General features: G+C 41.4%; 1 protein-coding gene across 3 annotated transcripts in view; it reads left to right on the forward strand.

The window, feature by feature from the left end:
- Positions 1-13,417, forward strand: part of lmtka (lemur tail kinase 1 a) — a 38,420-nt gene that overhangs the window by 15,122 nt on the left and 9,881 nt on the right. For 2 of the 3 annotated variants that reach the window (XM_042505888.2, XM_088069444.1), the window contains exons 3-10: positions 1,273-1,406; positions 7,279-7,420; positions 10,647-10,726; positions 11,138-11,256; positions 11,398-11,485; positions 11,596-11,729; positions 12,856-12,940; positions 13,043-13,164. In XM_042505888.2, coding sequence (XP_042361822.2) covers positions 1,273-1,406; positions 7,279-7,420; positions 10,647-10,726; positions 11,138-11,256; positions 11,398-11,485; positions 11,596-11,729; positions 12,856-12,940; positions 13,043-13,164 — 904 coding nt within the window. Of the gene's footprint in view, positions 1-1,272; positions 1,407-7,278; positions 7,421-9,569; positions 10,267-10,646; positions 10,727-11,137; positions 11,257-11,397; positions 11,486-11,595; positions 11,730-12,855; positions 12,941-13,042; positions 13,165-13,417 lie in introns of those variants that run through there. The other variant, XM_088069445.1, reaches the window with a different exon arrangement.

A 13,417-nucleotide genomic window follows, 5' to 3' on the forward strand; every position in this document is an offset into this window, starting at 1 on the left:
AAAAGTGTAAAGGGACTATTAAAATGGAATGGGCTCCTAAATAATATATTATGTGAATGAAAAAATAGATGCTCCATTAGCTCATTTGAAAGCATTAAATATGACTGAAGGTCAAATATATGTGCATGTTATATTTTCTCCAGAGGTGTCCTGTGAAATAGAGGCTATGGTTGAATGATAATGCAGGCAAGTGGTTAGGTGATGTACTAAAATAACCATTTAGTGTCCGTAATTCATTTATTGTAGTTGAATCTCTTTACTATTTGTTGTATGAATGCCATAGGTGCACAGATGTTTGCTTTAAAATAAACGCAGGGGGACTGATGTGGATATGAATTAAAAGTCATGTATATATGGAGTGTTTTTTGCAAAAATAGACTAGATTAATTATTAAATTAAACAATATAGAGTGTTAAAGATGGGTTGGTTTAAGGAGTCAATGTCTCCTGTTATCCTCTTTCTTTCTTCCTCTCTGTCATCCGCTCTGGCAGGAGGATTCAAACTGTAAATCAGATTATATGGATGTCCTCAGCTACTGACACGTGGGCTGCACATATGCATACAGGAAGACAGTGACATGCTGAATAACTAAACTAACAAAGGAGAAATAATTGAATGCAATGTGCTCTCTGTTTATTGGTCATAGACTTACATAAACCATTTCTTTGATACCCTGTGGCTGAATTCCAAAATGCTGTACACTCAAACATAACTATGTCTCGTTGTAGCATTATAGCATTTTGTGCATTGTTCTGGAAAGCAGTTACTGCAATTAAATACAGTATGGGTTGTATCATTATTTGTTGCTTTTAGAGTGATTTCGCAGGGCATGTCAGCGAAGTAGATTGTGGATTCACAGAGTTTTCATTCATCAGGTGTTTACATTGAGAGAGAATGAGCTGCTACATCTACTCTGCAGCTGCATTATTAAATTATTATCCATGGGGAGGCATTGTGTTGGTGGGTGGTATGAAACTTTTAGCCTCCATGACTCATTGTGCATCGTAACTACTGTAATTAAGCCACAGGGACCTGATTCCTATTCAGAGACACAGATTCTAGAGATGAATAGGAAGCAAAAGAGAATAATAATTATGCATCACATGCTTTTTTCTTCAAGCTGCCAATAATGTGGTCACAATTCATCTGCGTGTATACAAATCACCTTTATCTCTATTTAGCCTTTAATTTCCTGTATGACTCTGTGGCTTGCCATCTGATCTCGGTACAGCTCCGCCCTTTTAACACCGGCATTATCCTCCCATGTTGCAGATGGGGCTCCACTGAGCGAGCTGTCGTGGCCTTCATCCCTGGCGGTGGTAGCTGTCTCCTTCTCTGGCCTCTTCACCTTCGTCTTCCTCATGCTGGCCTGCCTCTGCTGCAAGAAGGGCGACATAGGCTTCAAGGTGAGCTCACTGCTCCCCCCTGCTGGAAGTGCTGAGTCAAGTACAAACTGTTTGCACGGTGGATGAGAGTCTTGAGTTTGAAAGTTACTTGTGAAAAGTAGTACTGACACACTATACAGACATGAAAAGACAGACATGTAAAACTGCCATTTAACCTCTTTTTAATCTGCCACTAAATTAAGGCTGAAATGAAGTTGCAATACGTGAAGTTGAAGTTGGGCTGCAGATAAAGATTACTTTTTTGTTGTCAAGTAATCTGTTGATTTTTTCTTTAATTAATCATTTAGTCTGTATATTGTGGAAATTTTTTTTTTAAAAAAGCCAATCACAAGTTTTGAAAGCCCTGACTCATGTGTTTAAATGTTTATTTTCTGTGCCCAACCAGCAATCCAAAACTCAAAAGTATTTTATTTACAAGGACAAATAGAAAAAGTAAATCATGGATCTAGTAAATATTTGTTTGAATAAAGGTCTTGTGTGTAGGATTTAGTAGCATCTAGCATTGAGGTTGCAGATTGTTTGTTGCTTCTCCACTGACTGACATGATTGATATAAGATATGATTCTTATCTTATATCATATCATGATGTCAGACAACAGTGAAAATGGCTATTACAGTTTCTTAGAACACCATCATTGTAGCTAAAACATTTAGTACTGTGTCATTATTTCACATGAGAACAGATTCTCAGGAGATGTCACGATCATGATCATATTTATACTTCAGCACTGATCTGCCCAACTCCCTAACCTACATTTACTGTAAGTGCTGAAGGACTATTGCTTCATCCATACAAGTGATGCAACAAGTACCCTTGCCCATTCCCGGCTGGCACACATTGTCTTTGTGATGCCTTAAGCTGCCAGCGTGACTCAGTCATGCTGTGTCAAACAGCAGCGCTGAACTGAGAGGCTGATGCGAGCTAACAGAGACTGACACAGGCAGGGGGCATATGAAGAGAGAGAGGGACAGGGACGAGAAACCCGAAAGTCGCTGCTCTGGCTACTCCCTGACATTAAAAGTTCCCTCATTAACTTTCTGGTTATATTATGGCATCAGCATCGAAGCATATGAACAGCCTGGACTAAGCAGCCTTCTGTTAAGATTTTGTTATTTAATCTACAATACTTCCTCGCATGAATTATGGGGGGTAGGAAACCATTTGGGCTTTTTGTTGCTAGTTAGAGAGATGCAGAAAGCGCAGAAGAGAGGATGAGAGCAGAGCAGCTTGTTTCTTGTTTATGTATGTGCTGAGAGTCAGGTCTGTGCATCAGCGTTCACACGAAACAGTGGGAGCAGCCTGTGGTAGGTAGATGCTGCAGGGATAACAGTGTCACTAATGAGCAGAGCATAGAGAGGCACCATTACCAACTTCTGGACTTTTCGTGTGTGTGTGTGTGTGTGTGTGTGTGTGTGTGTGTGTGTGTGTGTGTGTGTGTGTGTGTGTGTGTGTGTGCGTGCGCTCATGTCTGTCTGCCCCACGCCAGATCGCCTCTTCCTCATTATGTGAATGTGTATTTTAATAACCTGCAGGAACAGTGGGAGTCTTGGTCTGCGTCTGCTTTCCATTGGCCTGCTTTTTACTGTGACAACACTGATGAGAGAAGTTTAGCTTTAGCTGCTCAAACAGCAATAGTTGATTAGTTTTGTTATGATGAACCATGGCCCCACCTTGAGCCTGGTTCATATACCAACATGACCCTACTGATTCATGCAGAGGTGAAGTCTAATGGCACCCTCTCATCAGAAAGTTCGGGGCCAAAGATCAGTTATAATACAGGTGCCCTAGAGCTGAAAAGGTTTCAGTGTCTTGCTCATGGGCTCTTCAGCAGGGCAGCATGACAGTTACAAACCAATTTGACACCCTCACTACACTGTTTAAGCATGCATGCTTAAAATATAGGAAAAGAGGTTGAGTATAATTTAAAAACTCTGTGATCTCATATCACAGCAGATTCTGATAGGGAAGCTGTTGACAGATTCAGATTTTCATCTGTGCTCTTGACGAAGCCACCAGACTCCATTGACAAAACAGCAATTTTGGCTTGCTGAACGCAGGAGTTGCTGGTCTACAGTTGCCTCGATCAGTTAGGTTAGTTTGTGCTATTGTGTGATTTTCTTTCTTGATCGTAGTTCATTTTATTTCCAATCAAGACAAACCTGAAACCTTTCATCTTCTTGCTCTCTTAGTTTGGCAGCAAACATCACATAATGGTTAAACAGTTCTCACTCTTTACCACTCTTGTTGGCACGGGCTCATTACTCAGCAGCTCACTTGTAAGGTGTGCATTCGTGTGTGACTGCAAAAATTGCACCGCTGCGGCATCCAAAAAAGCTTCATTATTCCTCTCCATCATGGTGCTCTTACTGGAGCGCGTAGTGTGAGGCTGGGTATTAAGTGCTTTCTAAACTGAAGGCTCTCTGGGGAGCTATGCAACGCTGACTCACAGCCAGGTGCTCGCTTTCACACTTCGCTCTGAGGAGAGTGGCAGATGGTTCTCTTGAATGAGAAACACACATAAACACATTCCTGTACACACACACACGCACACACTGGCGTATTGGGACACCTGTAAATACACACCAACACACAAAGAGCCATTCAAATATTTCATATTAGTCCATCCTGCAACCCACTCTCCTGCTCTCCTCCTTTCATTCTTCCCTCTGTTTTCCCTTCACATTTTCTCCATGCTTTACCTCAGTGGTTGCTGCAAGTGGGAGATAGGCTTGTTATGGGTAACAGTTCATTAACCAGTGCATGCATGGACGGCTCAGTGCTTGTGAACAGAGCACTAATGCCAGCCTGGTTTCACAACAGAGCCACAGTCGTAGAAACTAGACTAGTTTAGATTAGACTAGACTCAGCAAGATTGACCTGAATCATTGTGGGATGTTGCGTCATGTGATCATTAGGACAGCGTTAAGAGAGGCTTTGAAAGTAAAAAATAATACAAATTTTGAATAGGAACTGCAGATAGTCCTGAAATAACATTTATTCTCATTTTCTGATGTTTTTATTATATCATTTGTTAGCTTATAATGCTTTTAGTTGAACAATAATTGTTGGTACGCTAACACCATAAAGAATCATTTGATCCTCTGTTGTGCACTTGTTCTAAAACCATCTTTATTATATTGACTGTATGGGAGTGTGTGACCATTTTTAGTGCTGACCTGAGGTTAAAACTGCGTGGGGTGGGAGGAAAGTAAAATCTGTAACATGCAGAATTTTGGTGTTGTTTTGGAACAGTCCTGCAAGCACACATACAGCATACTGTATGCATATGTGGGATTCCTTCCTATAGGCTCTCCTTCCAGAAAAACAGTTTATTTTTATGGGAATTCCCAGCAAATACTGGGATCTCAATTAATATTCAACCATACTCAGGCCCAGAGAGACTGGAGCATTAATCTCAAAAAGATTTAGGTTTACACTCAAACCAGTGCATGTGCTGAACAAAAGTTGCCTTATTCCCTAACAGTCAAAGAATTAAAGGAGCATAGAAAAATATAAACATATGACAACAATGCAATTTTGATTGAACATGTAGGACTCTTAAGGTTTCATTTGAGCTCATGGAGTTGCTCCCTCTTATAAATCTTGACTCACCCTGATATTACACTGCTCATCTATCCTGTGATCTGCCTCTTGCTGCAGATTATGCAATGTGTCTAGTTTACTGTACTCTTGCTTTTGGCTGTGTATCTTCCACCACTCTGCTGTTTTTTTCTCAGCATTCATAGCCAAAAGGTAGATCCATGTCTGTGTACGAGAAGCACTGAATAAAAGCTACTTGGTTGAGTAAAGACATATTTGATTTTAAAGATACGTGTGAAAGAAATAAAGCAGGATAGTTAAAAGGACAGTGCAAGTGTTTTTCTCTCCTATGTTAGAGCAAAGTTTTAAGTGCATCTCCTTCCTAATATGCTGTATGTCAGCACTCTGACTACATACTGTATGGGGATTTCTATAGGGACACAGTACAGCAATTATAGAGCAAGGACACTGCAGTAGACTGGGGAGCAACAACGGATCGGGGCAGAATGGAGGGTAGTAGGCAGACAGACAGAGCAGAGGATGTGGGATATGGTGTACGGGGATAGAAAGAGAGAGGGTCACTGTTTCCCACTCCATCTTATCTTCATCCATCTTAGTAGGGAGGTGGAGGGCAAATCTGCAGTTAAAGGACCAGAGTTTTTTTTTTCTGCATAGCTAATGGTAGTCTCTACTCTCTCTCTCTCTCTCCTATTTGAAAGTAGTGTTGACACTTAAAGGGACAGTTCACCTTAAATTTAAAAATACATATTTTTTTCTCTTACTCGCAGTGCTATTAAATCTAAATTGTTTTGGTGTGATTTGATGAGTGTTGAAGATGTCGTCCGTAGAGATATATGTCTTCTTTCGAATGTAATGGAACTAAATGGCACTTGGCTTGTGGTGATCAAAATGCCCCAAACTGCTTTTTTAAAAACTCAACAACAATGTCTCTTTCCCAAAATCCAGTTACTCAAACCTGCAAACCTTATTGTGAGCAGTTTCATGTAGGAACTATTTTGTGTTATACCAACCCACAACCACCCACTTTATCACCACACAAAAAGAAGTCTGCATCTACTCATTGACAAGAGGCTCTTGATCATGACAGCACAAGATATCAACATGTATGGTGTCCTTTTGGGCTGAGCTGTAATGCTACATAGCTCAGGTGAGCTAGCAGTAGCCTCTCGTCCATGAGCAGATGCACACTTCCTTCTGCGCTGTGATACAGTTGGTGGGTGTAATTTAGTAGAAAAAAATGACTCCTACATGAAACTACTCACAACAAGGTCTGTGAATTATCTTGAGTAACTGAGTCATGACTTCTGAAAAGAGACATTGCTGTTGTGCCAAGTGCCATCTAGTTCCATAATATTTGACAGAAGGCAGACATCTCTATGGCCGATATTTCCAACACTCGTCAACTCGCACCAAAACAATCAAGACTGATAAATAGCACCACAGGTAAGAGGTAAAATATGTATTTTTTTTATTGGCGTGTGAAGTGTCCCTTTTACCTTCATATTGTAAAAAAGTTATCTCTGGTTATCTTTTTTTTTTTGTCATGCACAGCACAAGATGTAACTATACATCTGGGTTTTGACATGGTAATGTGAAAGGAAACACTCAACAGAAAGTCCTGGTCTAGAGGTTATTGGTCATGCATTGGACATGCAATAAATCATATTTTTAAGTCCTTAAAAACTTTGCAGATGGAAAAACTTATGATGATCTAATGCAGTGTACTTGTACGTGTGCATGTATGTACATGTAAGAGCACAATTTATATCATTGTTATATATTATATCGTTGTACAAAATAATGCCAACGATGTTTCCTGTCAGAATTTTTTGACAAAATGTCTGTGGTGAATCTTTCACATCCTTCAATTGTCCATAGATTAAAATAAATGCTGCAATGAAATTTTTACTCCGTAAAAACACGAACAAAAACTGTAAATGTGAAGTCATGTTATTTTATTTCATTTGTCAAGTTTAGAATTTAAAGTACATAAATTGAATTTTTTAGTCTTAAAGTTTTTGGTTTTTTTTCAGATAAAAGCTATGGTTTGTGTCTGAGTGAGAGGAAGAATGAAATAAAGACGGGCTTTGTGTTTACAGTTTGAACACACACATTAGTGTGTTCCCCCTACAGCGTCTTTGTCGTGACCCACACAATACACCCCACAATGTACATGACTTATGTATATAGCTCTGTGGGCGTGCCTCAGTGCATTTGAATGCCCGCACAGTTGAACCATTGTCTCCCACTATCTCAGTGGTAGGATGGCTGTGAGTGGATGACTAATTCCAGCATGTGTCTTTGCACCAGGAGTTTGAAAACACTGAGGGAGAGGAGTACCAGGCAGATCTCTCCGCCCTGGCCTCGCCTTCCTCCCAGAATGGCCCTGAGGTCTACATCCTGCCCCTCACTGAGGTCTCCCTGCCTGTCTCCAAACAGCCTGGCAGATCCAGTAAGAAAAACCATAAACAAATCATTTATATCTGCTCTGCTGTCTTAATGACCTGTTTTTCACTTCAGCTTTGGCTTCCTGGTGTTTTTCATCTCTTCTTTTCTCTCATCTTCTCTCTTTTCTGTATCTCCGTAGTCATTATCAATTCCCGTCTCCTCAGAAAGAGAGAATTTTTGCTACATTAACAGACTATTAAAGCCAGTTGTTACTTCTCTGGAGCATAGCACAAGTAAATTATGTAACATCTTACTGACTCTTGATTTAAATGAGAAAAAACTTGAGCATGTTTCGTCTACCTCAGTTAGAACATATGTGGCCTCTTTCATTTGTTATCTTGTATTATAGGTCTGTTCTTTCTCTCAAGAAGGGACAAACATCTGTCCATTGTGTAATGCATTTAAAGAGGGACCTACTGCAGCGTCTCACACTGTGTGTGAAAACTGCAGCCCACTGGAGAGGAAGGAATCTGACCTAACCCTAGTGTGCACTATTTCTGGGGTTCTGTGTGTGTTTGTAAATACACACTACATGAATCTAACATGACATTTATTGGTATTTTACTTGAAATGTACATAATTCAAGTCAGCTTCATCATCTTCCTCAGCAACATCATAGCCTGTTTGTTCCTCTTTAGGTCATTCTGCCTCAAACCCAGCCTGTTCAAATGTTTATGCGCATGTATGTTGAGTGTGTGTCTGTGTGTGTGTGTGTGCGCATGTGTCTGTGTGTGATTCCCAGTGTAAGCCAGATCCTTGGTGCCTCTCCCTGCATGACTCACTGGCTGTCTGCGCTGCACTGTGCTCAGCCAGAAGGGAGGTGAGTTGGGGCTCGGCATCCCAGGATGTGAGCTCCAGCAACGATTGGACAAGGCAGCCTCAGGCTGGCAGCCAATCACTAGTCTCCCCTCTGTCCTCCATAGCTACTGCTGTATGATTGGACCAGGTGTTGCAGGGCGAGGAGTGGATAGATGGCGAAAGGAGACGAGATTGTGGAAAGAGGGAGAATGTCTCTTTTCACTAACTCAGAGAGAGGATGGTTTCTTACGCATTCCTCCTTCCTCATGTAAAGACAATAAAACACGTTTTATTATGTTAAGGTTTGAATGGATTTGTGGTACGTTGGAAATATTGAAAAGTTTTCAGCCTCCCCATTGCTTGGCTGATATCAGACGAAGTATTAGCATGCAAAAATGTAAAAAGATTGAAAGCATGGCAGGAATTATTTCAAAAGTATTGTATCAATAAGTTGCAGGTCATGAACTGGACAAGGCTCATTCATGCATATTAATGTCTTGCATTTGATAAATTATCCACCCCCACACTGGCATACACATGATAAAAATGAGCATAGTAGTTGCAGATTGAACAGAAACACCAGTTTATACTCTAGCCATGAATGGCGTATTCTATATGTCACTTATACATCTGTATGAACACACGGAACAATGCTCGCCATTGATATGACAGTCCCGCTTTTCACTTGTTGGTCTAATCTTTTATTCAAGAGGTCGTGTAAAGCCTTCAAACCCACCACAGAGGCTCGATGCATCAAAGTGAGTGTGTGAAGCGATTGTGCACGAATCATTCCATGGGGGCTTAACGATCCCACACTCTCACTAGACCCCACCGTTTTCTCTGGGAATGCCACGAGTAGGATGGGAATGCACACTCACGATCACACATTCCACATTGGGAATAATACCATTTCTTAATTTCTCTCCATCAGGGAGGGGTGGAAAAGTGTGGGTCTGTTATCACCGTGACAACCTCTGCCCAGCGTTCCAGTGGAGAATGGGACTTGTGTGTGTTTGCACATGAGTGTTTGCGTGCTTGTGTGTGTGTGTTTGGTCCATTGGGTACCAGGAGACGCAGCATGAGCGTGTGAGTGAGCGAGCCAAACAATGGCCTCGATTTAGGCCGGCTGGGCAGTGGGTGAGCATAAGGCCGGGCTGAAATGTCCGTGGAACGCACCAGTGGAGGACTGGCATTATGGGCAGAATACAGTGAGGGGTCTGTGACAGAATGAGGAGAGACAGGGGAAGGGTGGTGGCATGCACCAGGACCTAAGAGTGGGGAGGGGAGGCTTGAGATAGGGGTGGTGAGTGTGTATGACAGAGGTCTTTTCTGCATCTGACAGAGCAGTATTGTGTCCTGTTTGGCTGAGGAATGCTGCTGTCCGGAGTGACAGGGGGGCATTATGTGGGCCTTATGTCACTACTGGGTGTCTTGAAGCTGCACACAGAGCTGGCGCGCCAGACAGCACACTACCAACATGCGTGACGGTCACATCAGGCGTGATACATGACCAGAAAATCTCAGCGCCCAGGGCTGATATCCTCCTTCGTGGAACCGCAAGCAGATTGGCCCACCGACTCGAGGCGGTGATACGTTTCTATCGCGCTCAGCTTACAGTAGATTTAAACATAGCCTGCATAGGAACCGAGGATTTCGGTGTTTGCTCGACAGCTGGAGAGCTCGAGACGAGGACAGTATGTGTGTTTTTGTGTGTCCCAGTTGGAGGACGAGCTGGGTGCAGACTGGGAGAGGCAGCGTGGTGAGCTTGTTCAGCTGTGCAAGGGCTCGGAGGGTTAAATCCTGCCGGGGCTCTCTCACACACACACTGCGACCGTGGGCTCTTTCTCAAATACACACAATGAGGCTAAGACGCCTGTGGCTGGGGCCACGGGCTCTTGGTTCTCACACTCTGAACCAGAACTTCATCCCCGCCTGGGACTCGGACTCAATCCCTTTCACGGTGCTCAGAGTGGCTGGCCGCTCCACTGCTCCGTCATCATCTTTCCACTCACCACCATCATCTCCAGTCTTGAATTATGAGGATCCATGGAGGTATCTGAATTTGTGCATAACTCGCTGGTTGTAGCTTCCATGTAGATAATTGTTTAATGTACCTGGGAAAATGGGTTTATTTGCTAATCTTTCTTCTTTATTTGATGCAACTTTTAATTAGGTGAAATATATACCTATTGTATGGCTGAGAGTTTCTTTTTGTTTTCCTCTTAACTCAGAAATGTTTCCCTGTGATGTAGGGCTTCATTTCCATTTAATTCCTAATTTTCTATTTTCTATTACTGACTTTTCTCATTAAAAAAACTTTCTCTTCAGGACTCTGGGCTTCTTTTCTCTTACTGATTTCTTTGCAGACACAACAGTCTCCTTTACCCCCTGTCTAAAAGTAATCTTATGTCTTTCTCACTCTTCCTCTCCAGTCCAGCTGCTGAAATCATCAGACCTTGGCCGCCATAGTCTACTCTATCTAAAGGAAATTGGACATGGCTGGTTTGGCAAGGTGAAACATACTTTTTTGTTCTTAAAACATACTCACAATCAAAAACAGCTTTTGTGTGCAGAGACACCACCTTTGTACTCATTTGTACTTACTTTACTGTTTCAGCTGCCTCTGTCTTTACTGTATAAACTGTACTCTAATATGTGTTCTACTCTGTGAGGAATGCGAGGGTAATGTGATGATGATCTCATTCTAGCGAGGCTAATCTTTGGCACTTGTGTTAAGGACAGAGGTTGAAATTCATAGTCACAGTAAATTCCTCACAATTTAGCATACTGTATATGCTGTTGTAAGATAATTGTAATTCTACTTTTTTTTTCTCAAACGTTCTCCCTTTGTAACTGCATGGTGATGATGTGTATGGTAGTCTGCACTTCTAGAGTTCAGTGTCAAAGTATGTATGCTTCTCAGGTTCTGCTGGGCGAGGTCAATGCGGGCCTCAGCACCACCCAGGTGGTGGTCAAGGAGCTGAAGGCCAGCGCCAGTGTCCAGGATCAGATGCAGTTCCTGGAGGAGGTGCAGCCATACCGGTCAGTTCACTGGTGATCACAACGCAGCCCTTCAGAATAGCACTACCTAACAATTAAACAATGTACATAGTATATGAACAATCAGATTATTTATTGTATGTACAATTTTTGAGCATACTCAAATCCTGTTTCCTCTGTCAGAGCCCTCCAGCACCCTGCCCTCCTGCAGTGCCTGGCACAATGCTCAGAGGTCACTCCTTATCTGCTGGTCATGGAGTTTTGCCCTCTGGTGGGACACACTTTAACAAACAAATTCTGCTTATACAGTTCATACCACACATCTCATTATTCTCTTTTCAGCCAGAGCAAATTACAATCTTACATCCTGTCTCCTCTCAGGGTGATCTAAAGAGCTACCTGCGCAGTTGTCGAGTGGCTGACTCCGAGACTCCTGACCATCTGATCCTCCAGCGAATGGCGTGTGACATTGCCTCAGGGCTTCTGCAACTCCACAAATACAACTTTATACACAGGTGCAGTATGTCAGTCAGTCCAGCCCTATTTATCTTCATCAGCCTGAATGTTAATGCCCTGGAGAGGAACCTGAATGCTCTGTGCGCCCCCTGCTGGTCTCTCCCTGCAACAACATCCTGGTGCTGCCTGAGTAGTTGTCACAAACTCCAGCATCAGTGATTTTGTTGCAGGGGGCGAGCCCCTCTCGCTCTCTCTCGGCCATGCGGTGGCTGCCATAGTTACCAATCAGTGGCTGCCAGGCCAAAGAGCTCCCTGTTTGTGGAGGAGGTGAGATTAAACAAAGTAACTAAGTCTAGTATGTGGTTTTGAATGTGCAGGTATGAAGAAACCTGACATGATACTGTACATGTATGAGTTACATTATGTGATTTAATAAATAATGTAACTTTAGGATAATCACAGAGCTGTGAGACCTATTCATTGACAATATGTCACATGTTTTTAACAAATACTGATACACATTAATAAACTTCCTACAATATAATGACCTTGGTGTAACAACAGTAAAAAATCTAAAATATTGCTCATATATCATCCAGCAATAATTTAAAGCCCCTTGAAAAACTTGTTTCAAATCCTCTGTATTTATCTGTACTGTTTAACATTTATGAATAAATAACACTCAGAAGAGAGAGATAAAGTTCACTAATTACTATTATTAGAATGAATTCATTCAGTTTGTTGTATAGATTATTATCCATTTCAATTATTGTTATTTTGTTTTGTTTTTATCCTACTTTTTTTTTTAAAATATGTTCAAAATAAATATCAACAGAATCAATCAGACTCTGGATTTTGTGGTTTGATCAAGTTTGTGTGACCCACAAATGTCATCACATCTTGATTCAAATGTTGCTAAATCCCAATTAGTGCATGGAAGTACTTGACATACCTTTTTTCCAACTGAGCCCTGCCCACTTCATGCCAGTGTGAAGGTCAGAGACTAAAGAAAATATATAAAACACTGAAAAATTTATGACCAAAGTGTTGCTTTTTGTTTTGTTTTATTTGGCAGTTTGAGATCAAAAAAAGGTTTTCAGAGGCTTTAAAGAAGATAACTAAATGTGGGTATGTTTGTGCAGCTCAGTTGTACTGTATTAGATGCGGTGTCCTTTGTTTTGACAGTGACCTGGCCTTGCGAAACTGCCTGCTAACTTCAGAAATGTCAGTTAAGATTGGAGACTATGGCCTTTCTCACAGCCGATACAAGGTTAGACTGTCTTTTGATAATGCATTATTTTAGTGACTGCTTTTTACTGTATTGTCCTATCACAGTTTTAACATGTTTTTCTTTTTATTGTTGATTCTATAGGATGACTATTATGTCACACAAGATCAGATATGGGTGCCCCTGCGCTGGATTGCACCTGAGCTCATAGACGAGGTCCATGGAAACCTTTTGGTCGTTGATCAAACCAAATCCAGCAACATATGGTGAGATATTTAGAGAGGATATTATTGGTAATACTACCATACAAGCATTACATTTATCAAAATATAGAAGTGGTTTAAACTTCTTTTTCTTTTGTGTATAAAAATGGGAATGAAATGCTCAAACTTTGATTTAAAGATCCCATATGCTCATTTTCAGGATAATACTTCTATTTGTGGAATCTACTAGAAAATGCTTTAATCCTTTAATGTTAAAAAAATCATTAAGTCTCTTATAATGTCCGCCTGAAGATAC

The sequence above is a fragment of the Plectropomus leopardus genome, chromosome 18 (assembly GCF_026936395.1).
Source record: "Plectropomus leopardus strain MGB_pleo_1.0 chromosome 18, ASM2693639v1, whole genome shotgun sequence".
NCBI lineage: Eukaryota > Metazoa > Chordata > Actinopteri > Perciformes > Serranidae > Plectropomus > Plectropomus leopardus.